At 46.8% G+C, this 27,211-nt stretch overlaps 1 protein-coding gene across 4 annotated transcripts in view; it reads right to left on the reverse strand.

The window, feature by feature from the left end:
- LOC125462805 (voltage-dependent L-type calcium channel subunit alpha-1S-like) overlaps nt 1-27,211 on the reverse strand; it is a 158,247-nt gene that overhangs the window by 29,546 nt on the left and 101,490 nt on the right. For 3 of the 4 annotated variants that reach the window (XR_009447021.1, XM_059653515.1, XM_059653513.1), the window contains exons 25-35: nt 25,606-25,716; nt 20,169-20,252; nt 18,763-18,819; nt 11,786-11,914; nt 10,906-10,971; nt 10,611-10,702; nt 9,503-9,662; nt 8,648-8,775; nt 8,048-8,144; nt 3,647-3,749; nt 39-140 (exon numbers count right to left, since the gene is read on the reverse strand). Coding sequence is in view for 3 of the 4 variants with exons in the window: in XM_059653515.1 (XP_059509498.1) it covers nt 39-140; nt 3,647-3,749; nt 8,048-8,144; nt 8,648-8,775; nt 9,503-9,662; nt 10,611-10,702; nt 10,906-10,971; nt 11,786-11,914; nt 18,763-18,819; nt 20,169-20,252; nt 25,606-25,716 (1,129 nt within the window). In the remaining variant the exon portion in view is untranslated. The remainder of the gene's footprint in view (nt 1-38; nt 141-3,646; nt 3,750-8,047; nt 8,145-8,647; nt 8,776-9,502; nt 9,663-10,610; nt 10,703-10,905; nt 10,972-11,785; nt 11,915-18,762; nt 18,820-20,168; nt 20,253-25,605; nt 25,717-27,211) is intronic. The other variant, XM_059653514.1, reaches the window with a different exon arrangement.

Here is a 27,211-nt window from a genome sequence, read left to right on the forward strand (position 1 = left end):
ATTGACTCTGTGAACCAACATGTTTAACAGTCACTCGCCTCCAATTGGGGGGATCACTTGGTCCAATAATTTCATACTAGTTCGTTTCCAGATTTTTTTGATGATGGTTCTCAGTTCTTCATTCGACTGTTCAAAATTTCCTGTTGACAGAAAGAATAAACCAGATAATTACACATTCATGCTATCACATCAACCAATCATCTAACTGTCAGTTCTGGCATATAAAACTCAGTCTCTGTAAAACTCTCATAAACGCCCTCCACTGTATGTGGGGATCCCAAGTGCTTATCTGTGTATGATACCCTGCAATGCGTGTCCAAAAGTGACAGTGTACATGTCTGTATCTCTGCTTCCACTGTGTGTGTGTGTGTGTGTGTGTGTGTGTGTGTGTGTGTGTGTGTGTGAGTGAGACAGTAACAGCAGTTGAGTGTATTAGGAGCGAGCATGTGTGTGTCCATGGGTTGCATGTGTGTGAGAGAGGAAGTGTTAAAGAGAGTGCATGTGTGAATCTAAGTGTCACCCCTACTCCCATGGGTCAATACTTTCCAGCATTGTGCACGTTTGTTTGATGGTGGGAAAGCCATAGTCTCTGGCCTGCCTCAGCAGCACCTATCAGAGCTGCCCAAAATTCTGATTGGGCCAGGAGCACCAGGAGGAACAGGAGCACACTCACTGGCCTTAGCTCAGAGGTCACAATAAGCAACTCTAGGTCACTTACTCCGTCAAATTCACTGAGCCTCCCTTCTAATCCTAACAATACTGGGGAAATCCGCACCATGTATAACTAGCACCTCCTCCGAGGTTCTGCGTTGATTTTCTTCTTTCCTGTGATGTGGCTAAGCCTTTATTACCCATTCTCATTTGTCCTGAAGAGGGTGGTGTGACCCACCTCCTAGGACCTGCTTGCAGTCCTGGGGTGTGGAGACATTACAGGTCTACATTAACAGTGCTATTAGAAAGGGAGATCCAGGACATTCCAGCGACATTAGAGGAACAGCGATACATTTCAAAGTCAGAGTGGTGAATGGCTTGGAGGGGAACCTGCAGACGATGGCATTCTCATGGAGCTGCTGCCCTGAGCTCCTCAGTGGTCATGGACTCAGATATAGAAAGTACTGCCGATGAAGCTGTAATGCATTTCTTCAGTGCATCCTGTAGATAGTTCCCCTCTCACAAATGAGCATCAATGGTGAAGGAAATGAATGTGTAAGTTGTGGGTGTGGTACCATCACGGGGACTGCTTTGCACTGGATTATGTTGAGTTTCTTATGTACTGAACTCATCCAGGCAAGTGGCAAGTATTCCATCACATTCCCTTACTGTCCATCCCTATTTGCCCAGTGGGCAGTTAAGAGTCAACCACATTGCTGGGGTCTGGAGTCACATGTAGACCAGAGTGGGTAAGGATCTGGATGTGAGTTTGCTCGCTGGGCTGGAAGGTTAGTTTTCAGACGTTTCGTCACCATTCTAGGTAACATCATCAGTGAGCCTCTGGTGAAGCGCTGGTGTTATGTCCCACTTTCTATTTATCTGTTTAGGTTTCCTTGGGTAAGGATTGCAGTTTCCTTCCTTAAAGGGCATTAGTGAACCAGATGGGGTTTTCTGATAATCAAAATGGTCAACATTCAACATTTAAATTCCAGATTTGCACGGAATTCAAATTCACCATCTGCTAGTGTGGGATTTCTACCTGGATCCCCTGAACATTGCCTGGGTCTCTGGGTTAGTAGTCTAGTGATAATGCCATTAGGCCATGCCTCCTCCTCAAGTGGCAAATCTCATGTCCTGTCATTTATATTGATGATCTGGCCTGCACCATTGTTGAAGATGGGGACCTTCATCAAGCTTCCTTCGCTGCCTAGTGATTTAATGATTCCATTCACAACTGGAAATGGCAGGACTGCAGAACTTTGGTGGTCTGGCCCATTAATTGCTTTAATCTCCCCGGTTTGACAGTAATGGTAGAGTGGAGGAAATGCTAGGCCATGAGGTTACAGTGTGAGCCAACTCCTAGGACCTGCTTGCAGTCCTGGGGTGTAGAGACATTACAGGTCTATATTAACTGTGCTATTAGAAAGGGAGATCCAGGACATTCCAGCGACATTGAAGGAACAGCAATACATTTCAAAGTCAGAGTGGTGAATGGGGTCTGGAGTCACATGTAGACCAGAGTGGGTAAGGATCTGGATGTGAGTTTGCTTGCTGAGCTGGAAGGTTAGTTTTCAGACGTTAAATTCAATTCTGATGACCCACAGTCTCTCAGTCTTGAATTGCTAGATCTGTTCTTTAGCACAGTGGGCAAGTGAGCGTATTCTCAATGTGAAGACAGGACATAATTTCAATAAAGGACTGTGTGGAGATCATTTCTATGAAAACTATTGTAACAGCTCTATGACAATAAGGGTCAAATTGATTCTTCCTTTATTTTAGCTCCCTCACCAACTGCTGTAGGACCAGTCCAGCAGCTATGTCCTTTAGGATTTGACCAACTCAATCAACAGTGGTACTGCCAAGCAATGCCTGGGGGTGATGGACATTGAAGTCCTACACCCAGAGTACAGTCTGCACCCTTGCCACCCTCAATGCTTCCTCCAAGCCATGTTCAACATGGAGTATTCATTAACCAAGGGAGGGTAGTACATGATAATCTGTAGGAGGCTTCTTTATCTTTGCTTGAGCTGATGTCATGAGACTTCAAAGGATTTGGAGACAATGTTGTGGCCTCCCAGGGCAATTCTCTCCCCATTGTATACCACTGAGCCACCAGCTCTGCTGGATCTGTCCAGTTGGTGGAACAGGACATGTCCAGGGATGGTGATGTGATATTGAGGACTTTGTCTGTAAAGTAGGATTCCATGAGTACGGCTATGTTAGGCTGTTGCCTGGTTGGTCTATGAGAGAGCTCTCCCAGTTCTGGCACAAATCTCCTGATCTTAGTGAGGAGGACTTTACAGGGTCGATGAGACTGCGTCTGTCATTTCCAGTATTGAGCTCAGTGCAAGATGGTCCATCTGGTATGATTTCAGTCAAGAGTTCCACAGTAGATTTGATACAACAGAGTGTCTTGTTCAGCCGTTGCACAGGATCGTTAAGGTCATCACATTACCGTGGTGTGGAGGTGCCGGTGTTGGACTGGGGTGGGACGTGGTCCAAAGTCACACAAATGGTGTGAGTAAAGTGTTGACAGGCCAAATAACAGATCTCTGCAGGTGATCATGATGTCTGATGGTCTGAGTAAGTTGTGGTTCAGCTATCATGAGGTGGCCAGGCCAGCTTATTTCCTTCCCTAAAGGACAGGAGAGAACCACATGGGTTTTTAACCACAATCATTTCATAGTCACCATCGTAGAGACTAGACTAACTTGTTTTATTCCAGATGAATGTAAACTCCCTTAGACATTCTGGTGAGATTTCAACCCATATTTCTGGATCATGAGCCCAAGTGTTTATTAAGAGTACCGCTTTGTCTGTGTGTTCTTGATGTAAGCTTTGCTGTTTCGAGTCCTGATATAGTGGAGTCACAGCCCTTATCGCCAGCCCACACTCTGCAGGGCGAAGCAATCTCCTAAACAGCCTTGTTTCACCTTTAACCGCCTTCGCCTGTTGTCAGCAAAGGGACATTCACTGTCAGCACTCGCTCTCCTACCTTCGGTTTTAATTTTGAGGGCTGTTCGTACCAGCGCGAAGAGTGTGGCATTGAAGGTGACTGTGCCATCACTGTTCATGGGCATGTTCATAGACACCAGCCGCTGGCAAAGATACAGAGAATGGAGAGATCAGCATCAGTGGGGTCAGTAAAGTACAACTCAGAAAAACACATTCACAAACTGGGCCAGGAGCTCAGAAAAAGTGCATCAGCTGTTAAAGACTTGTTATTAGGCTTCTGAACGGATCTCTCTAATTTTAAATTTAATATTGATGTCATTTTTGTGCACCTTCTCTGCAGCTGTAACACTGTGTTCCTCGTTCTGTTCTATTACCCTAATGCACTTTGTATGGTATGATCTGCCCCTACTGCATACAAAACTAAACTTTTCACTGTACCTAGGTACAAGTGACGACAAGAAATCAAATTTAAAAAGCGACTCAGGTGGGTGTGAAAACTCCCACAGCAGCATGAGAAGGGGAGGGAAGGGAAGGCATGCATGCTTAGTGGGCGCTAAGGGAGCAAGCAAACGGTTTTGAGATACAGCCTGGACCAATCCATGAGCTGGGGCCCTGCACCTCAGCAAAATGTGTCCTTGCTGCAGTTTTTCAATGCTTTCTGCTGGTGTGCCTTGCAATGCAAGCCTGGGCTTCCAGAGGGCACTGCCAGTGCACTGGGGAGGTGCCAGGATAGTGAGAAGGTATAGCTCTATGCAACATGCCAGTGTCCAGGGAGGAAGGGTGGTTAGTGCCAATGGATCATATGTATTTGAGTTCAAAGGGTATATGGTCCCAGAGGTGTCCTGTCTTACATCCCTTGTATATAGTCAATAAAGGTTGTTGGTCTTTACTGACACAGGTGAGAACTACTTTATATCAACAACCCAAATCTAACCCTACAACAGGCTACAGAGCAGGAGGACAACTGGATGAATTTTGGACCTGAAACTGAAAACAATTCTAATCTATCCATCTACTACCCCAGTCTCCTGTTCAGGGGTATGTTGAAAGGTAGCAAGTCTCAGGAACCCTGGATGTCAAGGACCATCAAGGTTTTGATAAAGAAAAAGAAAGAAGCATATGTCAGGTACTGTACATCTATAAAACGGAAGTGCTTCAGAAGTATAGAGTGTGTCGGGGCTTGCTTATAAAGGAAAGTAGGAGGCAACGAGGGTAACTTTGGCAGGCAGGATCAAGGAAAATCCCTAAGCTTTTTACAAGTATATTAACAGTCAGAGGATTATCAGGGAAAGAGTGGGACCTATTAGAGAGCAAAGGGGCAACCTGTGCATGGAGCCAATGGATGTGGGTGAAGCCTTAAATGAATACTTCTCATCTGTATTCACAAAGACATTGCAGCCAGAGATTTAGTTGGGATGGTGAGGTTGTAGAACATGTTAAGATTTAATGAAGAGGATGTATTAGATGTTTTGGAGGGCATAAAGGTGCATAAATCCCCAGGGCCTGATGAGATGTATCCCAGGCTGCTGTGAGAGGCAAGTGAGGAGATTGCTGGGGCCCTGGGGTCATTTAATACTTACAAGTATTTAATACTTCACTGTGGCCTCACTGGCCACTGGTCAAGTGCCAGGTGACAGGAGGATAGCTAAAATGGCTTGTTCAATAAGGGCAGCAGGGAAAGGGCAGGTAATTCCAGACTAGTTAGCCTGACATCAGTGGTAGGAAGATAATTGGGAAAAAGTTCTGAAGGGCAGGGTTAATCAGTACTTGGAAAGGCAGGACTTGATCAGGAATAGTCAGCATGACTGACAAATTGAGTTTCTGAAAAGGTGACAAAATATGTTGATGAGGTTAATGCAATTGGTGTGCTTTACGTGGACTTCAGTAAGGCTCGTGCCAAGGTTCTACATGGAAGGCTGTTCCAAAAGGTAAGAGCCCATAGAATCCACGCCAAGTTGGCAAACTGGATCCAACGTTGGCTTGGAAATAGGAGGCTCAGGGTGATGGTGGAGGGTTGTTTTTGTGACTGGAAGCCTGTGACCAGTGGAGCCTTTGCAGTTTGTCATGTACATAACAACTTGGATGTGAAAATAGAAGGTTTAATTAGTAAGTTTGTAGGTGACAAGAAAACTGGAGATGTTCTTGATACCGAGCAGGGTGGTCTCATGCTACAGACTGACATTGATCAGCTCGTAAATTGGGCACAGCAATGGCAGATGGAATTTGATAAATGTGAGGTGGTGCATTTTGGGATCTAATAAGGGAGGAATGTTTATAATGAATGGTAGGTCCCTAGGGAGTACTGAGGAATGAACGGACCTCGGTGTACAAGTCCATAGATCTCTAAAGGTGTCAGCACAGGCAGAGAGCGTGGTGAAGGTGGCGTAAAGGATGCTGTTCATAGAATATAGGAGCAAGAAAGTCTTGTTTCAACTTTATAAAATGGTGGTTAGGCCACAGATGGATTACTGTGTGCAGTTCTGGTCACCATAATCAGAAGGATATGCCATGATTGCAGTGGAGAGAGTGCAGAGGAGATTCATCAGGACCTTGCCTGGGAAGGCAAGTCTCAGCTATGAGACTGACTGGATTTGCTTTCCTTGGGGCAGAGGAGGCTGAGGGTGGAATCTGAATGAGGTATAGAAAATTATGAGAAGCATAGACAACGGAGATCTTGAGAACCTCTCCCCCATGGCAGATGTGTATAACACCAGGGGGCGTAAGTTTAAGGTGAGGAGTGGTTTAGGAGGAGATCTGAGAAATAAAGTTTTCACCCAGAGGGTGGTAGAAACATGGAACGTGCTGCCTGAAGCAGTAGTGGAGGGACACAGCGTTTGAGAAGCATTTGGGTGGGTACCTAAAATGGCAGGGCATAGTAGTCCACGGACCAAATGTGGGTAAACAGGCTTGGTGGAGTTTGGTGTGTGTTGGTCAACATTGATGTGGTGGGCAAAAGGGTCTGCTTCAATGCTGTATGGCTCTATGAGAAAACTCATTGAGTTTCTCCCCAGCTTTAGTGCTCAATTGCTTTCCCCAGTCCATATGTAGATTGAAGTCACCAAATGATAACTGTGTTGTCCATGCTATGTATTTCTCTTCTCATGTCACACTACCACTAATACCTGGTGGCCCATAAATAATTCCAACCATTATCTGCTGGCCCTTGTTGTTTCTTAGCTCCACCCAGATTGCATCCACTGTTCTTCTGATCTGAGATTCTTCCTTATTAATGTACTGATACCATCTCTTGTTATCAGTGCAGGTCCACTTGCATTTCCTTCTTGTCTGTCCTTCGTAAATGTTCAATTTTCTCAGATAGCCCTGGTCACCTTGCAACCATGTTTCTGCAATGGTACTTATTTTTTTAAAATTTCTCAATCGAACGATTTCAAGAGGGTATGAGGCTGCAGAATGGGGTCCAGGTAGGGAGGGAGAATACTGAAGGTAATTAAAAAGGTCCATTAGCAAGGGAAGGCTGTTGATCGAGGAGGTGAGCACAGAGATAAAGGAGCAAAGGAGCTCAGCATTGTGCTGAAGCTGACATTCGCAGAAGTGTGAGTGTAGGGAGATGAAGGGGGGAAATTAGAAAAAAGGATGGCATCAGAGGGGAGGACAGGTAGGTTCCAGAGGGGGCACAAGTTACTTATGATACCCATGTGTTGGTGAATCTTGAGATACTTCAAATGTGAAAGAAGATAAAAAGATTTTGTTTAAGCATCGAATAAGGTGAAGGATAGTGAACTTGTGGGAGGAGAGCTGTGAGAGAGGGTGATTTGGTGCTACTTAAGGAAGTGATTAATAATGATCATGTGGCGGCACATTGACGGTTCATCTGAGGAAACAGCGAGGACAGTAATTCAAGAATATTGAATGTCCTGGATATATCTATAATCGTGGGTGAATCTGAAATACAATAGATGAAATTTCAGTTGGAATCTGTATGGAATAGGATGGAGCTAGAGAGTGTTGTTCAGGAAGGAGCTATGGCTGTGGACATGGGCTTTTGTTGGTACCAGATCACACACGAGAAGAAAATGACAAAGCAATGAAGACATACAAACTAGAAGGACAAATGGGCATGCCATAGGAGTGAACTGCACAACCTCTTCAAGGTGGGAACTCCTGAAGAAGTGGTAGTGAATTAAATATTACCGTAAAAGTTGGAAATCTGAAATCAAAGCAGTAAATGTTGAAAATACTCAGTGGATCACGTGGCAACTGTGATGAGAAGAAAACAGTGTCTCCACAATACCCTGATTTGAACATTCAACATTAATCCACAAAATTACTGGGTTTTCAGACATTCATGTGAATGCTTCCAAACTTAGAAGGAGCTGCTAAATGAACTACACACTTCTGCAGTCTCTGGGCAATGACTTACCAGCCAGCAAATCAATCACGTGCTGGCTGAACAAAAGGAACTCAGTCCGGTTGATCTTACCTTACAGGCCACACGGTGGGGGCAGAATTTGCCAAAGCCCAGAGGAGGCTGGATGCGACGGAGCAATGTTACCACATCCAGGTGTTTGATGCGTCCCCTGTGGAGAATAATCAAGAAAACCACCAAATAAGCATGTGCCTGACTAGGTGTGTCTGTGTCAGTAAGAAAGCACGTATCTGTGAGTGTGGGCCTGCTGTGTTCATCCAGCCTCACATTTTATTATCTTGGAATCTCCAGCATCTGCAGTTCCCATTATATCTGTGAGTGTGGTGTGTGTTTGCATGTGTGTGTGGCTGCACGGTGTATGTTTAAGAGCCTTCTGTGTTTCTGTGAATGGTTCATGTTTGAGTGTGGTGTGTGTGAGTCAGTGAGTGTGCATATGTATGTCTGCGTGCATCTGACAGTAATGGTGTATGCCTAAGAGTGTGGGTGTATGAGAATGTGGTGTGCACATGACTGTTTGTACATGTGTCTTTGAGCATGTGTCTGTGATGGTGACAAGGATTTGTTTCTGAGAAGATACGCACGTGGTGTTTGTCAGCACATTTACAAAGTGATTCTGCCTGTGAGTGTGCCCGAACATGTTTACACCAAACTTACTTGGCCTCAGGATCATACTCGGCCCAGATCCTCTTAAATTCATCCAGGTGATGAGGGCCCAGAATGGACCAATCACGTGTCAGGTAATCAAAGTTGTCCATAATTACAGCCACAAACAGGTTAATAATCTGTAAAAGGATAACAGTACTTAATGTAATGTGCAGTGTCTGACATATAGTGCAGTGTATAGCGTACGGCGCAATGTGTAATGTGCACATTGTTGAATGGATAATGCAGGCACAGGCAGCTCCTGTATGGGACTGAGTCCTCTCTGATTGAGTAAATACACTACACCATGAATCCTACACAGGAAACCTTACACCAGGGACCCTACACAGGGCATGTTACAGTGGGAACCCACCAGCAGGCATCTTACGCCAGCAATCTACATTGGAATCTACTCTGTACACATCCAGATTCCAGTTCTATATGACCTGGTGTCATCAGGACATAGCACATGCTCAATAGCTACTGCTAGCGGTTATCCCTTTAGTCCACAAACTGTGGTGGTTGGAGAAAGTAGCTCACTTCCAACCTTCTCAGAACAGTCTGGGATGGACAATGAATGTAGTCAACATGAGAACAAATTTTTAAGATAGCTATTCACCTAACCAAGGTAGGGTCACACTTAACATCCAGAGCTAATAATCATGAGCCCATCTGTTTCCATCTTCCTACAGACGTTTTCTGTCATTTACTGGACAGCGTGCCTCACAGTTCTCTGAGTGAAGATATATCTCCTACTCTGGTATAGTTTGTTTCTTTCCTTTGACCTTATGTCTAACCCCCAGATTAGACTTCCACCCTGACCCTGTGCACGTTGGTGAGGGAGCTCCTGGTCAATGTTTCACTTACCAGGAAAGCACACAGCATGTAAAAACTGATGAAGTAGAAGACAGCAAAGTTGGTTCCACAGGTGTACTCTTCGCCAGGTTCATAGTCAGATTCAGGGTCACAGAGTTTACCCGGTCGGCAGGCCAGCATAATCTCCTGCCAGGCTTCACCTGTAGCACATCTAGAGACAGCGACGGTACAGTCAGCTACTGCAGGGGGCACCACGAGGGGTACTGAGGCTCAGGTTGGCAGTGAGAGGTCAAGTGGGAGGAGGCAGGCAGCCAGGAGACTGGATTAGTCACAGGACTAGTCACAGGGCAAGTGGGCACTCGGGGACAAGGGAGGAGTCTATCAGGGGGCAGCAGGCCGGCCAGTCAGTCGTCGGGGGTGGGGGGGGCGGGCGAGGGGTCAGTAAGTCATGGGTGAAGGGGGAGCAGTTGGTCGGGGGTGAGGGATCAGTAAGTCGGGGGTGAAGGGGGTCAGTCGGTCAGGGGGTGAGGGATCAGTAAGTTGGGGGGTGAAGGGGGGCAGTCGGTCAGGGGATGAGGGATCAGTAAGTCGGGGGGGTAAAGTGGGGCAGTGGGTCGGGGTGAAGGGGGGCAGTGGGTCAGGGGGTGAGGGATCAGTAAGTTGGGGGTGAAGGGGGGCAGTCGATCGGGGTGAGGGATCAGTAAGACGGGTGTGAAGGGGGGCAGTCGGTCAGGGGGTGAGGGGTCAGTAAGTCGCGGGTGAAGGGGGGCAGTCGGTCAGGGTGTGAGGGGGCAGTAAGCCGGGGGTGAAGGGGGGCAGTCGGTCAGGGGGTGAGGGATCAGTAAGTCGGGGGGGATGAAAGGGGGTAGTGGGTCGGGGGTGAAGGGGGGCAGTGGGTCAGGGGGTGAGGGATCAGTAAGTTGGGGGTGAAGGGGGCAGTCGGTCGGGGTGAGGGGTCAGTAAGTTGGGGTGTGAAGGGGGGCAGTCGGTCGGGGGTGAGGGGTCAGTAAGTTGGGGGTGAAGGGGGGCAGTCGGTCAGGGTGAGGGGTCAGTAAGTCGGGGTGTGAAGGGGGGCAGTCGGTCGGGGGTGAGGGGTCAGTAAGTCGGGGGGTGAAGGGGGGCAGTGGGTCAGCGGGCGAGGGGGCAAGGCGTCTCTCACCTGAATAGCAGGAGCACAGCTTGTGGGAACGTCTGGAAGTTATTATTGCGATTGATTTGTGATCCATCCACATTGGCAATCTTACCAAAGACCTGGTCAACAAGAGGAGATGGCAGCGGGTGAGACAGATGTCTGTACAGAATCTCCGAGAAAGGGTTTGCTTTCGAGATTACAGTGCATTGAGGTTTATGGACATCTTTGTACAGCTCTCATTGACTCGTGGAAATCACACACGTTAGAGGGTTAATGAGCACCTCACTCAGCTGGATGTGGAGTTAATGGAGCCTGGCCTTACCTGCATCCCAATGACAGCGTAGATAAAGAACAGCATCACAATGAGCAGAGCCACATAGGGCAGCGCCTGTCAGTAAAACAAAATAAAAAAACAGACTCAATACTCCTTTCTAGAATTTGAGTATTGCTGTTAAGGCCCCTCATCAAAGTTTATTGTAAGAGATTTTTGACACAAATATTTGACAAAATGTGTCCTTTTTCAGCAGAAGTCAGATCATGAAGCCGCGTGGCCTGAAGCGAGTATCTACTAGATGGTGAGACGGCCGACGCTGACGCAGCTCCCAACTAGAACAGATCCTATTCCCACATCAGGGTCTCCACCCTTTTAGGTCACACCCAGCCTCGCCAATAAACTTGTCACTGTTCTGATCAGGAAGAGGTGTGGCTAAACAAAGAGGAGTAGATCTTTCAGCCCCTTTAGCGTATTCTGCCCTTCAGTGAACTGCGGTTGATCTGAGCCACGGCTGACACACACTGGACTCAAAATTTTAACTGCTGTGTTCTCTACAGATGCTGCCAGACCTGCCGAGTTTCTGTTTCAGATCTCCAGCATCTGTAGTTTTTGTTTTATTTCTCTACTTTTCTATTCAATCCTCCTTGTGTTAAATGATATCATTGTTTAATCTTTCCAATTTTTGTTAAGTGCAGGCTAACCATTTGTAATTCATGCACTAGGACACCAAGACCCCACTGTATATCAGAGCTCAGCAATCTCTCAGCATTTGGACAAGTTGCCTTCAGATCTCACAGAGCTGCTGAATATTACATGCCTTTAACCGTTTCCTTTCCATCCTGCTCCAGCTTGTCGCTGGCTCTCTAGTGAATTGTTTGGCCGTTTGCAGTCCAGTCTGTGATTAGCTAACATGGCTGCGCTCTTATACCTGGAAGGACTTGATGAACGTCCACAGCAATGTTCGAACTCCCTCTCCTCTGCTCAGCAACTTGACCAGGCGCATCACACGAAACAGACGAAAGAAAGAGATGGAGATGCGGGAGCTATCCTCTGACTCCTGAGAAATCACCAAGAGAACACAGGTTACAAAAACGGAAAGAGCACACTGTGTACAAACTGCAAAGGGAGAGTTAAAGGGCAAACAGGAGACTAGGGCTGGGAGCTTGGAGGCATTGAAAGGGACAGTGAGATGAGTTGCAAAAAACCAGGGATATAGGCAGTTCAGGACAGGGTGAGAATGAGGATGGGATGTGGAGATTGGGAAGGTTTGGGGAGCCAGTGAGGCTAAGGGAAATGGAAGACTGAGGGAGGGAGATTGGAGAAACCTGACATAACCACATGAAATCTCCAAGTGCTTTCCCACAACAATAACTTGCATAAAATGAAGTCAATGTGTATCTCAAGGTACTTCACAGGAACATTATCAGACAAAATTTCACATGTGGCCACATTAAATACGAGGGAAAGGCACGAGGGTTAGGAAAAAATGATGAATGCTCAGGAGAGTCTGTGTGTTTTAGGGAACTGGGTGAAGGCTTGAGGGAAAGCAGCGAGGGTTTTAGGTCTTAGGAGAGGCTGCAAGGAGTCAAGAAGGAGGTGAAGTCTTCTGTCACGGGCAGACAGGAAGCCCTGGGGAATGGGCAGTGAGCAATCTCACCACTCTGCTATATACTAATATTGGCATTGGCTTAAGGGCACTCACCAACAATGCCACAACTGGGAGAAAACCCAGCATGCTTCAGCATGAGCAAAAGAGACAGGAACAACTGTTCCTGGTGTGTGCCTGAATGCCAGGAATTAACATAATACTTAATCAACGAGAGAGGGAACCCAAGAGATTCTAGACCAGTTAGCTCAGCACTTACTAACATTAAAGGAGTCTTTTGCTGGGGAAAGGCCAGTAAATGAAGTGACTATAGTCCCTTAGGACCATAAGGCTGCTCTCTCTTGAGAGAGAGATGACTGGTGCTGAGTTTAACCTGAAGGTCACCATGTCTCAGTTGAGGGAGAGAAGGCAGGACCTTCATGATGACCTTAGATGGGATGTGAATCAAACCCACAGTTCGCATCACTCTACAAACCAGCCATCCAGCCAACTGAGTTAACCAGCATATGTTAGTCACTGATATCCATGACAAATCCACTGACTCACACAGTTACTTTGACTGTGCATCCTAACACCCCGCTTCCTGCAAGGACTCCATTCCATCTTCCCAACCTTTGTCGCATGTGTCCTGCGGATCCACCTTCCACCAGACTGCCTCTGACACGCTCCTTTTTCCTCAGCTGAGGGCTCCCTCAGTGTGGCTGACAAGGTTCCCCAAGCATGTCCAGCCCATCTCCTCCATTTCTGCCCACACCCTGTCCCCTCCCTTTCAGAACAACAATTGTGTTCACCTTGTGCTCACTTTGCATTCCACCGGTCTCTGCATTCGAAGGATTGTCCTCCACTATTCCTGCCCCCAGCAGGATACATCAACAAACACCTCCTTCCTTTCCGAGTCATCATTCCCTTCTGTCTGGGGCACTTTGGTCCACTCCACAATCACCCCTAAAACTGTATGACCCTCCAACAGCACCTCTGTATCCGCTCACAGGGTCTCCTCACCTTCCAAGGCCCAGGTGGAGCACTGTTTCACTTGTACAATTTTTTCAATCTGGTTGACTGCATTCACTGCTCAAAGTGTGGTCTTCTTCACATTTGCAAGAGCAAACGGAGCCTGAGTGACTCCACCCTATCAATGGGAATGACTCTGACTTCCCAGTTGCTTGCCATTTCAATAAACCATCGCACTCCCAGGCTAATATTTCCAACCTGAGCCTGCTATAACATTCCAACAAAGTTCTATGCAAGCTGGAGGAACAACACCTCGTTTTCTATTTTGGCAGTTTATAGTCTCTACGTCTAAACAGCGAACTCCATAACTTCACAGCATGACCTCTGTCCTCCATTATGGTGACAAAATAACTCCATAGAGGCCGGTATTCTGTCACCAACTCATCCTTTACTTACACATGTCCAGTCCTTGACGCTGGTCTAGCTCCCTCAGATCCATCTTTCAGAGTGAGCAGAAATTCCAACACTCCTGTTTACATCTGTCAGCCAGAACTCCCTGATTGGTCCAGATTAACAGCCCCAATCAGGGAACTCATATTCTGTGAAGTCCAGCTGGCTCACCTCATCACAATGGCAGGTGACACCGCCTCTGTCCCTCACATATCAGTCTTTTTATATTTGCTTTCAGCGGAGCTGAAACATCTACCATTAACACCGACTCTAACAATAACTCTGGAGCTCTCTACGACCATTACCACTCCCATTGCCGTTTGCTCTCTGACCAGTAAGCTTAGATCAAAAGTCTTGGAACAGTAAGCTTCAACTAGTCAAGAAGGAGAGATCACATCCGGATTGAGACACAGCCTGAGTGAGTTTTGGGGAATTTGGTGCAGAGTGGAAGAGGTGGTTTTTGTTTCATTGTCTTTAGCTCATAGTTTTAAAGTTTTTTTTAAACAGTTTAGCACAAAACAAAGTGACATCGCAGGAAAACCGTTGGTCCATTGATCAGTAATAGCTACTAATTTGACTATCTATTATAAATTACATTTGGATTCAAGGTAAACAGGAGAAATATTTACAGATTACAAACTAATCCGGCTTCTTCCCACAGTCCAAAGATGCCCAGGTGAGTTGGAATCGCCATGTAAATTGCCCCATAGAGTCCAGGGATGTACAGTATAAGTTAAATTAACCATGGGAAATACAGGATACAGTAGGGGTCTGGGTCTGGATAGGGTGCTCTTTGGAGGGCTGGTGAGGGCCTGAGGGGCCAAATGGCCTCTTTCCATACAGTAGAGACTGTACGATTCTTCATCAGGGAGGGTTGGGGGAAGTTACTGAGATGCTGTATTTCATGAGGCAGTCACTCACAGGAGGTTGGGTCAAAATCATGGAATTCCCTCCCTAATGGCATTGTGGGTCAACCCACAGCAGGTGGACTGCAGCTCACCACCACCTTCTCAAGGTCAACAAGGGACAGGCAATAAATGCTGGCCCAGCCAGCGACGTCCACATCCCACAAAATCACCTTTAAAAACACCCCTTATATTAAGTACAGTAAACTTTGTTTTATCAGGCATCTAATGACTCAGCACTCATGATAACCAGCAAAAATTATATACCACAAATTCCAAAAGTTTACTGTAGAATCGCAATCTCTACAACGTCCGAGTAGTTAGTTCAGGGTGTCAGTGAGAAAGCTCTCTGCTGGTAAGTTTCAACTTAGGCAAAAGTGAATATTCCTCACCATCTAACATTCCCCTTACTGTCCCCTCTCTTTCACTGACTCCACACCACCTTTCTCTACAATATAAAAAACTATCACTTTTCTACTTCTCTCGTCAGTTCTGAAGGACTCAAAAAAAACTTTATTTCTCTCTTCAGAGATGTCACCAGATCTGCTGTTTCTCCAACACTTCCTGTTTTTATTTCAGGTTTCCACCATCTGCTTGATTTTTACTCTATTTGTGATTCAATGTTTACTTTCATCATTATGCTTCCATTAACAGTATTTGAAAGTGTTTGTCATTGAGGGGAGAAGTGGTTCCCACTTCAGTAACAGTGATGCAATCGTAAAGTTGGGGAACCAAAACTCATGCAGCTGGTAACCTGGGGGCAGGGGGTTAGGTGCCCAAGGGGAGAGGACCAAATGGAAGGGGAGGGACATGATGGGATGGAGCAAGGAGAGTTAGTGCATGAGATACGAGAGAGACCACAGGAAAGGCCCAGTTAGTGGGCTCACAGACCATGTTAATGAGTGACTGAAGAAGCGAGTTCCTCAGCCGTTATTCCTACACCAAACAGAGCTGGGAGTTTAACGTCAGTAAATGTTTAATTGACTGTCATCACACCTATTTCCATCCACACTGAGTCAGTTAGGGCTGCACTGCTCAAAGAAGCAAAGTGGGGAAGTCAGGTGCAACTTGGGCATGTCGAAAGTTCAGGATCGGATATTCTGGTTCCCAATGCCTTTTCCAGACTATCACAGTGCAATGGAGAGGTAGGAATTGGGGCAAGATTTAATGGCGGAGTAGGTTTGTGCCGGGTCTGAACACAAACCCACCCAGCTGTATATTCGTATTCACAACGCAGCGATCTCATCCTGACTGCTTGGCCCCTCAACCAGGACAAGTGCTCACAAGGAATGGGGTCATCATGATGTTCTACCTCTCTGCGTGAACTACTAATGAAGAAATATTACTGTGAATACATCTAATTCCCAGATGATGCTCACATTTTTAAGTACATCTTTGCCAATTTGTATTTAATGCCAGGCTTTTTATTCGGAGGCCAAGTCAGAGAGCTGATAAATGCAGGACTCAAGCTCTGTTACAGCTTTCTATCAATCATTAACACCATTAAGAGGCTTTGAACATTAGAAAGAAAAACAATGGGCTGAATCTTACATTTCACTCACTAAGTCCAAGTTATGTTGACATTTTGGAGGGATTTCTCGTTGTATCTTACCAAATGTGCCATATTAACTAACTAGCACACCCTAGAGTATCCCTCACATCCAATTCTAGCCTCATGTTACCACACACCATTCCTTGGTCAACTCACCACTCAGCATGTATCTCAGGATCACCAGGACCTCTTGTGCTTGGGCCATCTTTAGAATGTGGATCCAAGACAGTTCCTGTCAGTCTGCTACTGCCCAGCCTGTGCCTGCAGACATTTGCCCCAGACAGGGTAGATAGGGGGAAATGTGGAGCACCTGCTGTATGAGGCAGTGAATTGGCGGGTGCTGTTCTTCTTCCAGGACCAGCAGTGAGGCCACCAGACCCTACCAGCCTGGTCCATGGTTACCACCCAGTTAAAGCACTCTCAACCATCTGGAGGAATGTAGGATCTAGGAAGAAAGTCAATGACCTTCTTCACTTCACCATTTCTCCGCTCTGCCAACACCTCGTACTCATTCCATCTCTGCTACTGCACCCACTGCCCACTAAGGCTCATGTTTTACCACTTCCACTGTTAAATGCAATATCTTCCGTCACTCACTGTCACTCACCCTAACCCCTGACACCACTAGCCCTGCATGCTCTCTGCGCTACCTTTTTGGGACACCCCCCACCCGCACCAACAGTAATACTGTGCCTCCCAATTTCATTTCCCATAATATCTACCTCTCTCTCTCTCTCTCTCTCTCTCTCATCCCGTGGGAGAACACCCCACACAGGGGCAGAAAGACTCAAGTCGATGGTGGGCTGCCTGACATTCGACTCCTTTCAAGGAGCATTTTCCCATTCTGACCACTGAGAGCTGACTAACTGTGTCCAAGCCCCTCGACTGGAGTTGGAGGTTACGCTGCACTTTCTGTGTCAGAATCCCTGCAGGAAGGCGATCCTGCTTGACCTGGCCGAGGCTAATGGCAAGCTTCCTGGCTTTGTGTTTGCATGGAACAGCACGACAAGATAACAGTCAGATGATCTCTGGCTGAGGGGTGCAAAATGGCAATGTAAGGCATAGCTGCCAACAGCATCCAGGTAGGCTCAGGGTGAGTGAATGCTATCAGTGAGCAAAGAGACAGAGATCCAGCCTGGCGCAGTCCACGAGCTGGCAGTGTCTCTCTGTAGGCCCAGCGTTACACTGAGAGTTACTGAGACAGCCCACGGCACGGTGGCTCAGTGGTCAGCACTGCAGCCTCGCAGCACCAGGGACGCAGGTTCAATACCTGCCTCAGGTGACTGTCTGTGTGGAGTTTGCACATCCTCCCCATGTCTGTGTGAGTTTCCTCCCACAGTCCAAAGATGTGCAGGTTCAGATGGATTGGCCATGGGAAATTGCCCATAGTGTTCAGGGGTGTGTGGGTTCTAGGGGGACGGGTCTGGGTGGGATGCTCCAAGGGTCAGTGTGGATGCTCCAAGGGTCAGTGTGGACTTGTTGGGCTGAAGGGCCTATTTCCACACTGTAGGGATTCTATGATTCTAAGGGCCAGCACTGAAGGACTGTAGGGTTCTGTGAGACGTTTGGAGATCTGCCATGAGGGGTCTTAGAGGCTGGCACAAGCCAGATGCCAATGTCTATGGGCATAGGGAGGGTGTGGCTGGTGGCCTGGAACATGCCCCAAGATAGAGGCACCTGGTCTCCAATACGGAGGTTCTTCAGCGCAAGTGTTGGGCTGAATCGGTGGGGTACCCACTTTGGTGTCCATGTCGAGATTTCTCGACATCTAGCTTGTTCGGCAAGTTTGATAAGATAGTGTGCTGAATATTAATGAGGTGGGTGGTGCCATCAACAAGGCATTTAAACAAGCTATAATCCCCCCAATTATCAACTCACCCCTGCCCACTGAGGAACTTGCAACAACCTTTGTGAAAAGTATAAAAGATGGTGTGAGGGATCTTGTAGAGCAGTCAGGAGGACCAGGTTCACGTCCTACCTGCTCTTAGATGTGGTTAGTAACACCATCTGAACAGGCTGATGCAAAAATATCTGAAAGATGGAGTAACGTGCTCCCAATGTCAGGAGTGATCTTAATGAGCTTGTCGCCCAGTTCTGCCTCATATCTCACCATAGCCCGGTTCTGAAGGAGGGTCACTTGACTCGAGACATGAATGCTGTTTCACTTCACAGAAGCTGCCAGACCTAGTGATTTTCTCCAGGAACTTCTGTTTGCGTTTGTTTCAGCGCAGCCAACATCGCTCAGAGAACTCTGCAGCATTCTGCTCAAAGTGTCTGGGTCCAGCCCCCCACAGGCTGTAAACTCAATGTGCTTGCTTCTTTGAGTGTCAAATGGGCTAGTTGATTATACCACACTACAGGATGAGAGTTTGATGACAAAGTGGACACTCCGAGGCACATGCTCTGCACACAGCCAACCCCACATGCAGCCAGATATTTACACTGGAGTCGCATCGAGCGCTCAGGCAGTAGAGACCCCCACTGGAAGCCAGAGCTGTCTGTCAAAGGAATGCAGAGATGAGCAGAGAGCATGAGAGAAAGAGAGAGACAGACAGACAGGGGTGAGTGAGAGGTAGAGACACAGGGAAGAGAAGGGGGAAGACAGAGAGAGATGGGGTAGAGAAAAAGAGTGTTGACGCGAGGAAGAGAAAGAGACGGGGCAAGAGTTGGTGAGACAAGGGACAGAAAGAGTGAGACAGGGGACAGAGGGAGTGAGACAGAGGGAGAGGGAGTGAGACAGACAATGGGGAGAGGCAGTGGAGACAGAGGTCCAGAGTGAGAGAAGGAATGGACAAGGGTGGGCAAAGAAAGAATGTGAAAGAGAAAAACGTAAAGGAAAGGCTAAAGAGAGAGAAAGGGAGATGCACAGAGAGGGGAAAACAAAAATAGAGAGATGACCATAGAAGAGAGAGAACGTTTGCACAGCGCAAGCTCTTACACACACAAACACTGAGACCCACAAACACTGCACCAGGGGTGATGTGTCAGGGCTCAGCCTGGGCACACCAGTGACTAACTAGGCTCCTATGCTGAAACCACACTGTTTACTGCTCAGCTGGCCATACTGAACTTCTACTGAGCAGTATGATCCAACACTGTCCTTGTGGCTAGTGAGGATTGCCCCAAACAAATTCACTACCTCCTGTTCCCTGCCACTCAGTGAGCTGCTCACATCGACACCCACGAGCTCACACTAGCTCAGAACAACACACACCAGCTCACATCAACACCCACAAGCTCACACCGGCTCAGAACAACACACACCAGCTCACATCAACACCCACAAGCTCACACCAGCTCAGAACAACACATACCGGCACTGGCACACAGCTCACAACAACACCCACGAGCTCACACCAACCCACTCGAGTCCACCCCAGCATACACTGGCATGGACAGAACGGGCAAGCATACCATGTGCTATCAATAAAAGAGCGTGCACACACACACACACACAACCATCATGTCCCCTAGTCCTTCATGTGTGCTTGAATCTGCAAGCACAGTCTGTTTTGGGAAACCAGAAACATCTCACCAGAGTCTGCTCATTGAAAACTCTCAGAGCTTGCCCTGTGGACGTGAGTGGGAGCAGGCGATGTGAGCTGGGCAGAGCTGACATCAAGCTGCAAGGGACACGTGCTTCAGATGTGTTCATATTTATCCAAAAGTCTTTTGTTCATCCAACCCTGCATATCTAATGTCAACAAAGTAACTCGAATCCCGACACACACAAACCAAGCACCCACTGTAAAACACAGCCATGAGAATGAAGCAGAGCTGAGGCCAAATTCTTCACATTCCCATCTCATTGCTACAGCATTTTCATCATCAGACCATCGTTACTTACATTGACCTCACTGAGGATCACATCGATAATACTGCCAATGACAATCAGGAAATCAAATACATTCCAGGGATCTCCAAAATAACCCTAAAAACAAACAGAGAGACAGAGTGTCAGAGGAGGAGTAGTGGAATGGAGGGAGAGAGGAAGCGGTGGGAGAAGAGAGGGAGGGCAGGAAAGGTGAGAGAGGGAATGGTAAGGAGAAGGGACCAGGGAAGTGCAGTTCTGAGGAAGGGTCACTGGACCCGAAAAGTCAACTGGGATTCCTCTCCACGGATGCTGCCAGGCCTGCTGGGCTTTTCTAGTGATTTCTGGTTTTTTTTTGTGTAGGAGAGGAGAGAGGTATGGTGAGAACAGAGCGCAGAGGGGAACAGTGAATCAGAGAGGAGCAGCAGGTGAAGGTGAGGAGAGATACGGAGCGATCCGGCCCAGGTATATTTAAAGAGAATAAACTTTCCAGAGGGTCCATGCCTGGCTCGGAGATGGATAGGGAAGCGCGATTGGCTGCACAGAGCATAATACTGATCCAATCAAATCTCCCAATGATCCCCCACTTCCAACATGGCTACACCAACTGGTCAGGCCTTGCAGTGCAGGAGCATAGGACACCTCTGGGATCTACAAAACCTCTGCTGGGACTTACTGATTACTCTGTTGAAGATCGAGAGCCACAGAGTACTACTGAGGAATCCAGTAACCTCATCTTAATTGTGATCCACTAGGTTACTCTGTCACTTATTGATCCCGCACAGGGATGCTTTGAACCGCTACACCACAATGGCTCTCCTCTGAGATCCAATTTCCTCTCTCTGGAATACACTGGATCTCTGAGCTTCAACTGGCAATCATTGAACTGAGATTCACGTTCCAATGCAGGATCACCGAACAGTTTCAGGATATACTGCCAGGTTCAATCCGACCCTTTGTGTCAGTAACTGATCCCAGGATGATTAAAAACCAACCCTAAATCACAGTGAAATATTGGGTTAGCATGAAGGGATAATCAGTGATCCACATCCAGTGGATGATCGAAGGAAACTGTTTGGGAAGAATAAATGAAAACCTTTGGAACCTGTTAGAGCAAACAATGCAAACAAGTGGACAGATTGCTAGTTCTTGCAGAAGAGGCAAGGGCTGGTTCAGTGGCCTCTGCGAACTGTAACTGTGAGAGTCAGTGAGAGAAAGAAAGAGAAAGGATGAACAGAATTTATCACTGAGAGAGCTGGAATAAGAGAGAGGGAGAGAAGCAAAGCAGTGATTGTTAAAAGAGGGAAGGGGGGTGCAAAAAAGGACTCACCACTATGTGCGTGAGAAAGATGATGAGACAGAGGAACAGGATTGATAACTGTGCGAGAGGGTGTAACAGGACTGATCACTGTGAGGGTGAGAGAATGCCATCAAGACTAATCACTGTTACAGTGAGAGTTAGACAGAGGGAGAGAGGTAAAGGACAGATAGAGAGACAGAGAGGGAGCGAGGGTGAGAGAGATCGAGAGAGGAACAGAATTGACCACTTACAGAATGTGTGTGAAAGAGAGTAACAGAATCATAGAATAGACAGGATTGATAACTGTGTGAGTGAGAAGGTAACAGGTCTGGCCATTGAAAAAGTGCGAGAGAATATCAGGACTGATCACAGAGAGTGAGAGAGTGTAACAGAACTGACCACTGTGCGAGTGAGAGGGTAACAGTGAGACACAGTCTATTACTCACCAATTACAGGTCCCTTCTAGAAGGCATGAAAGAAGAGAGAAGCCACAATGAACAGGAGTAATGTTGAAAGCAGGGCGCCCTGTCCCCTCATCAGATTGACACCCCATTACCATCCACACCTGTCAGTTTCACACTTTCGTCTGCTTCAGGCAAAACCCCAGCCTTGACTCTGGGAACACAGCCTACTCCCCTTCACATCTGCCACCCTGTCCCTGACTGGCTTAGTGACCAGGTAACTGAGCAGACAGACATGTAGAGGAGGCTTTTGTTGCAATAACATTCCAGTCGAAAGTTTGGTGTCTAAAACCAGAGGACATGGGATAGAGCTGGCAGGGGGAAGTATACTGAAATGGATTGAAAACTGAGTTAGGGGACAGGAAACAGTGAGGAAGAATGAATGGATCCCTTTCAAGTTGGCAGGTTGGCTTGGATTGCTGCAAGGATCAGGGGTTGTGGCTTCGCTATTTATAATCTCAACCAATGGTCTGGATGTGGGGATTAAATACAATATTTCTATATTTGCAAATGGAACAAAACCACTTGCGAATTTGGACAGGCTGAGTGACGTATTTGGCAGGTGGAGTGCAAAACAGAGACATATCGATGTTTTTATTGTTGTCGGCAAAACAGGAGTAGAGAGTGTTTCTTCAGTGGAGACAGGCTGGAAAGTGTCAAACTTCTAAAGGGACTTCGGTGTCCTTGTTCATGAGGCACTGAAAGTTAGGAACAGAATTTGAATACAGGACCAAAGATGTCTTACTGTATTTGTACGGTGCCTTGTACAGCCTTACTGAGAGCACACCTGGAGCATTGTCTGCCCAGGCAAAACGGGGGTGCACAGTACAATGCAAGGCATAAGCTACAGAAAGCTGAGATAAGAAGGAATTTTGTCATCTCAAAGATGGTGAATCTTTGGGATTCTCTACTCCAGAGGGTGTGGAGGCTCAATGATTGAGCAGTTTCAGGGCAGTGCTTAAATGCTGTCGGCAGTGCAAAAACATCGAGGGATGTAGGTTTAGTCCAGGAAAATAGAGTTGAAGTAGAAGATTATCATGATCTAGAACAGATTCGATGGGCTGAATGGTCTGCTCTAGTTCCTATTTCTTATGTTCTTTGCGCAGTTAAGACTACCCCATACCTCATCTCAAGATCACACACCCACTCAGGAACCAGCATTTCAATAGTAATCCCACAGGAATCAGCATTCCTGCAGTTCATTCTATGGTAAGGGGTATCCCCCCTGTAATCATATTGTAAGATAAATAAGACAACAGCCCATGCTGTTAGGGTGAAGGTACGGCATGGGTAGGGGAATGATGAATGGCAGAGGCATTAGGATAAAGGGGTCCTTTTCGGGATGGTAACTGGTGACGAGTAGAGTTCCGCAGGGGTCCGTGTCGAGACTACAGCTATTCACGTTATACATTAATGATTTGGACAAGGTTACTGATGACACTGTCACCAAATTTGCAGACGACGCAAAGGTGGGTGGAGACGCAAGTAGTGTTAAAGAAGTGGGGAGGCTGCAGAAGGACCTGGCAGGTTGGGGGAGTGGGCAAAGAAGTGACAGACGAATGCAAAGTGGGAAACTGTGAGCTTCTGCAATTTAGTAGGAAAAATAGAGGCATAGACTATTTTCTAATGAGGGAAAAGCTTCAAGACTCAGAAGCACAAAGGGACTTAAGAGTCCTAGTTCAGGAGTATCTTAGGGTTAACATGCAGGTTCAGTTGCTAATTAAGAATGCAAGTGCAACATTAGCATTCATTTCAAGAGGGCTAGGATTCAACAGCAGGGATGTACTCTTAAGGCTGTATAAGGCTCTGGTCAGACGACATATGACACATTATGAGCCACTTTGGACCCTGTTTCTAAGGAAGGATAGGCTAGCATTGGAGGGAGTGCAAAGGTGGTTTACAAGAATGATCCTGGGGATGAAGGACCTGTCATTGGAGGATTCTGAGGACTCTGGGTCTGTACTCTATAGAATTTAAAAGAAGGGGAGGGATCTCATTGAAACTTATAGAATACTGAGAGGTCTGGTTGAAGTGGATGTGGAGAAGATGTTTCCACTAGTAGGAAAGATTAGAAACTGAGGGCACAGGCTCAAAGTGAAGAAATGATCCTTTAGAACTGGGATGAGGAGGAATTTCTTCAGCCAGGAACTCACTGCTGCAGAAAGTTGTGAACGCCCAGTTATTCAGTGTATTTAAAATAGAGATAGATAGGTTGTTGATTAGTAAGGGGATCAAAGGGTATGGGGAGAAAGCAGGAGAATGAAGTTGAGAAACAGGTCAGCCATGATTAAATGGTGGAATAAATTTGATGGTCTAAATGGCTTAATTCTGCTCCTATATCTTATGGTAAGTATCATTCCCACAGTAACCTCAAGGGGGAACCAGCATTCACACAGTAATCCCACAGTAACCAGATTCCAATCAGCATTCCCACAATAATCAGCATTCCTACAATAACCTCATGGTAACCAGCATTCCCCACTATAATCCCATGTTAACCAGCATTCCCCACTATAATCCCATGTTAACCAACATTCCCATTATTACCCCATGGTAACTGACACTCCCACTGTAATCCCATGGTAACCAGCATTTCCACAGTGACCAATGTTCACACAGTAACCATCATTCCTGCAATAATTATTCCCACAGTAACCAGAATTCCCAGAGGGACCAAAGTGGAGTTGCAGGTAGGCAGGGTGATGAAAAAGGAGTTTGTCATGCTTGCTTTCCTTGGTCAGTTCACTGAGAATAGGAACAAAAGCAAAGTTGCTGGAAAAGCTCAGCAGGTCTGGCAGCATCTGTGGAGGGGAAAACAGAGTTAACGTTTCAGGTCCGGTTACCCTTCCGCAGAACATCACCGGACCCGAAACGTTAACTCTGTTTTCCCCTCCACAGATGCTGCCAGACTTGCTGAGCTTTTCCAGCAACTTTGCTTTTGTTCCTCTTTTACAGCATCCGCAGTTCTTTTGGTTTTTATTTCCTGAGAATAGGAATTGGGAGGTCATGATGCAGCTGTTACAGGACATCGGTTAGGCCACTTTTGGAGTACAGTATTCAGTTCTGGTCTCCCTGCCGTAGACAAAATGGTGTTAAACATGAACGGGTTCAGAAAAGATTGACAAGGGCCTTGTTGGGATTGGAGGGTCTGAGCTCTTGGGGAAGAGGATGAATAGGATGGGCTTTTTTCTCTGGACAGTCAGAGGCTGAGAAGTTTATAAAATAATGAGGGGCATAGATAGGGTGAATAGCAAGGTCTTTGTCCCAGGGTAGGGGAGCCCAAAACTAGAGGGAATAGGTTTAAGGTGAGAGGGGGAAGATTTAAAAGGGACCCAAGTGGCAAATCTTTCACACAGACGGTGCTGCATGTTTGGAATTAGCTGCCAGTGGAAGCTGGTACAATGATAAGACATTTAAAAGGCATCTGGATGAGTACATGAATAGAAAGGTGTAAAAGGGTATGGACCAAATGCTGGTAAACAGGACTGGATTAATTTAGGATATCTGGATGGCATGGGCAAGCTGGGCTGAAGGGTCTGTTTCCACGGTGTACATCTCTATGACTCTAATAATCCCACAGTAACCAACAGTAATCCCATAGTGACCAGCATTCCTGCAGTAATTACATGGTTTCTAGCATTCCCACGATAGCCAGAATTATAGTCTATGAGTCTGAAATTCTATTCTTTGTTTAACTCAGCCTCATACTTACTTTCGCTTTGAAAGCACAAAGTTTAAAAAACATTTCCAATGCGAATAGCCCAGTGAAGACTACATTCAGTATGTCCGACAACTGGTTCATCTCCTCTGATTGCTCATAGTGCTGTGGAAGGAGACAAAGAGGTCAGGATCTGAGCAGATATCACCAATTACAACACTGAGCATGCCCTTCCAATCCAACCTGAACCCGCAGCCCAACCTGCAACTCTGAATCAGTCCCAGTCTGTGACCTCTGAACCTCATCCCAACCCTGACTCTCACCCCACGGTGACCTCAAACACACTGACCAACCAAAACTTTCATCAAAATCCTGGCTCACTCACCTCAACCTAGACTTCCATGGAACTCTCACCCCGACCTGTAACCCTCACCACAACCTCAATCCAGTGGGCAGAATACACCCAGAAAGCAAGGCAAATCATTACTCAAATGGGGGGCAGATTCAAAGTGCATAAGTGCAGAGGGACCTGGGCACCTTTGTGAATGAATCGTAGAAAGTGGGTATGCAGGTGGAGCATACAGTAAGAAAAGCAAATGGAATCTTGGCATTCATTGCAAAAAGACTGGATTATAAAAGTAAAGATGTGTCATTTTAACTATATAAGGCATTGGTGAGACCACCGCTGGAGTATTGTGTCCAATTTTGATCTCCTCACTTGTGGAAGGATCTGGTGGCACTGGAGGCAGTTCAGAGGCAGTTCGCCAGATTGATTCCAGGGAGGAAAGGGCTGTTGTACTAACAGGAGTTGAATAACTTGGGCTTGAGCTCACTGGGGTTCAGAAGCATGAGAGGGGAATCTGACTGAGGTGTGTAAAATGTTGAAGGGGATTGACTGGATGGACATTGAACGGATGTCAACACCCTGTGTTCTGAGGAAGGGTCACCGGATCTGAAACGTTAACTCTGTTTTCTCCTCCACAGATGCTGCCAGACCTGCTGAGCTTTTCCAGCAACTTTGTTTTTGTTCCTGATTTACAGCATCCGCAGTTCGTTTGGTTTTTATTGAACAGATGTCCCTCCTTGTGGGACAGTCTCGAACAAGAGGGTGTAGATATAGAGTGAAAGGAGGGAAGTTCTAAGCTGAGATGAGGATAAACTACCTCTCTTAGAGAATCTGTCGAACTCACTGCCCCAGAGTGCAGTGGAGGCAGAATCAATCAACAGGTTCAAGAAAGAAATAGATATGTTTCGGATGAAAAGCAGGATAAAGGGCTGTGGGGAGCAGGCAGGAGAGTGGAGCTGAGACCAGGATAAGATCAGCCATGATCATGTTAAATAGCAAAGTGGGATTGAAGGGCTGATTGTCTACCTCCCCGCCTAATTCCTATGTTTCTGTATTTACCCAGGGAATACTAGACAGTTTAATATATGTATTAATCAGCTAATGTAATTGGGAAGAGCACAACCAGGCTCTGAAATAAATGCCTCCTACCCTCCCACCAAAACTACACAAAGATCTGAATACTTGCCCACTTCACTTATCTCACCCTGCACCCAGCCTCCTCCTCACCCCCTCACTCACTCAGCTTCTCATCCATTAACTCGCCCCCATCACCAATTCACTCAGGCTCTCACGCATTCACTCAGCCCCTCACAC

The sequence above is a fragment of the Stegostoma tigrinum genome, chromosome 21, assembly GCF_030684315.1.
Source record: "Stegostoma tigrinum isolate sSteTig4 chromosome 21, sSteTig4.hap1, whole genome shotgun sequence".
Lineage (NCBI taxonomy): Eukaryota > Metazoa > Chordata > Chondrichthyes > Orectolobiformes > Stegostomatidae > Stegostoma > Stegostoma tigrinum.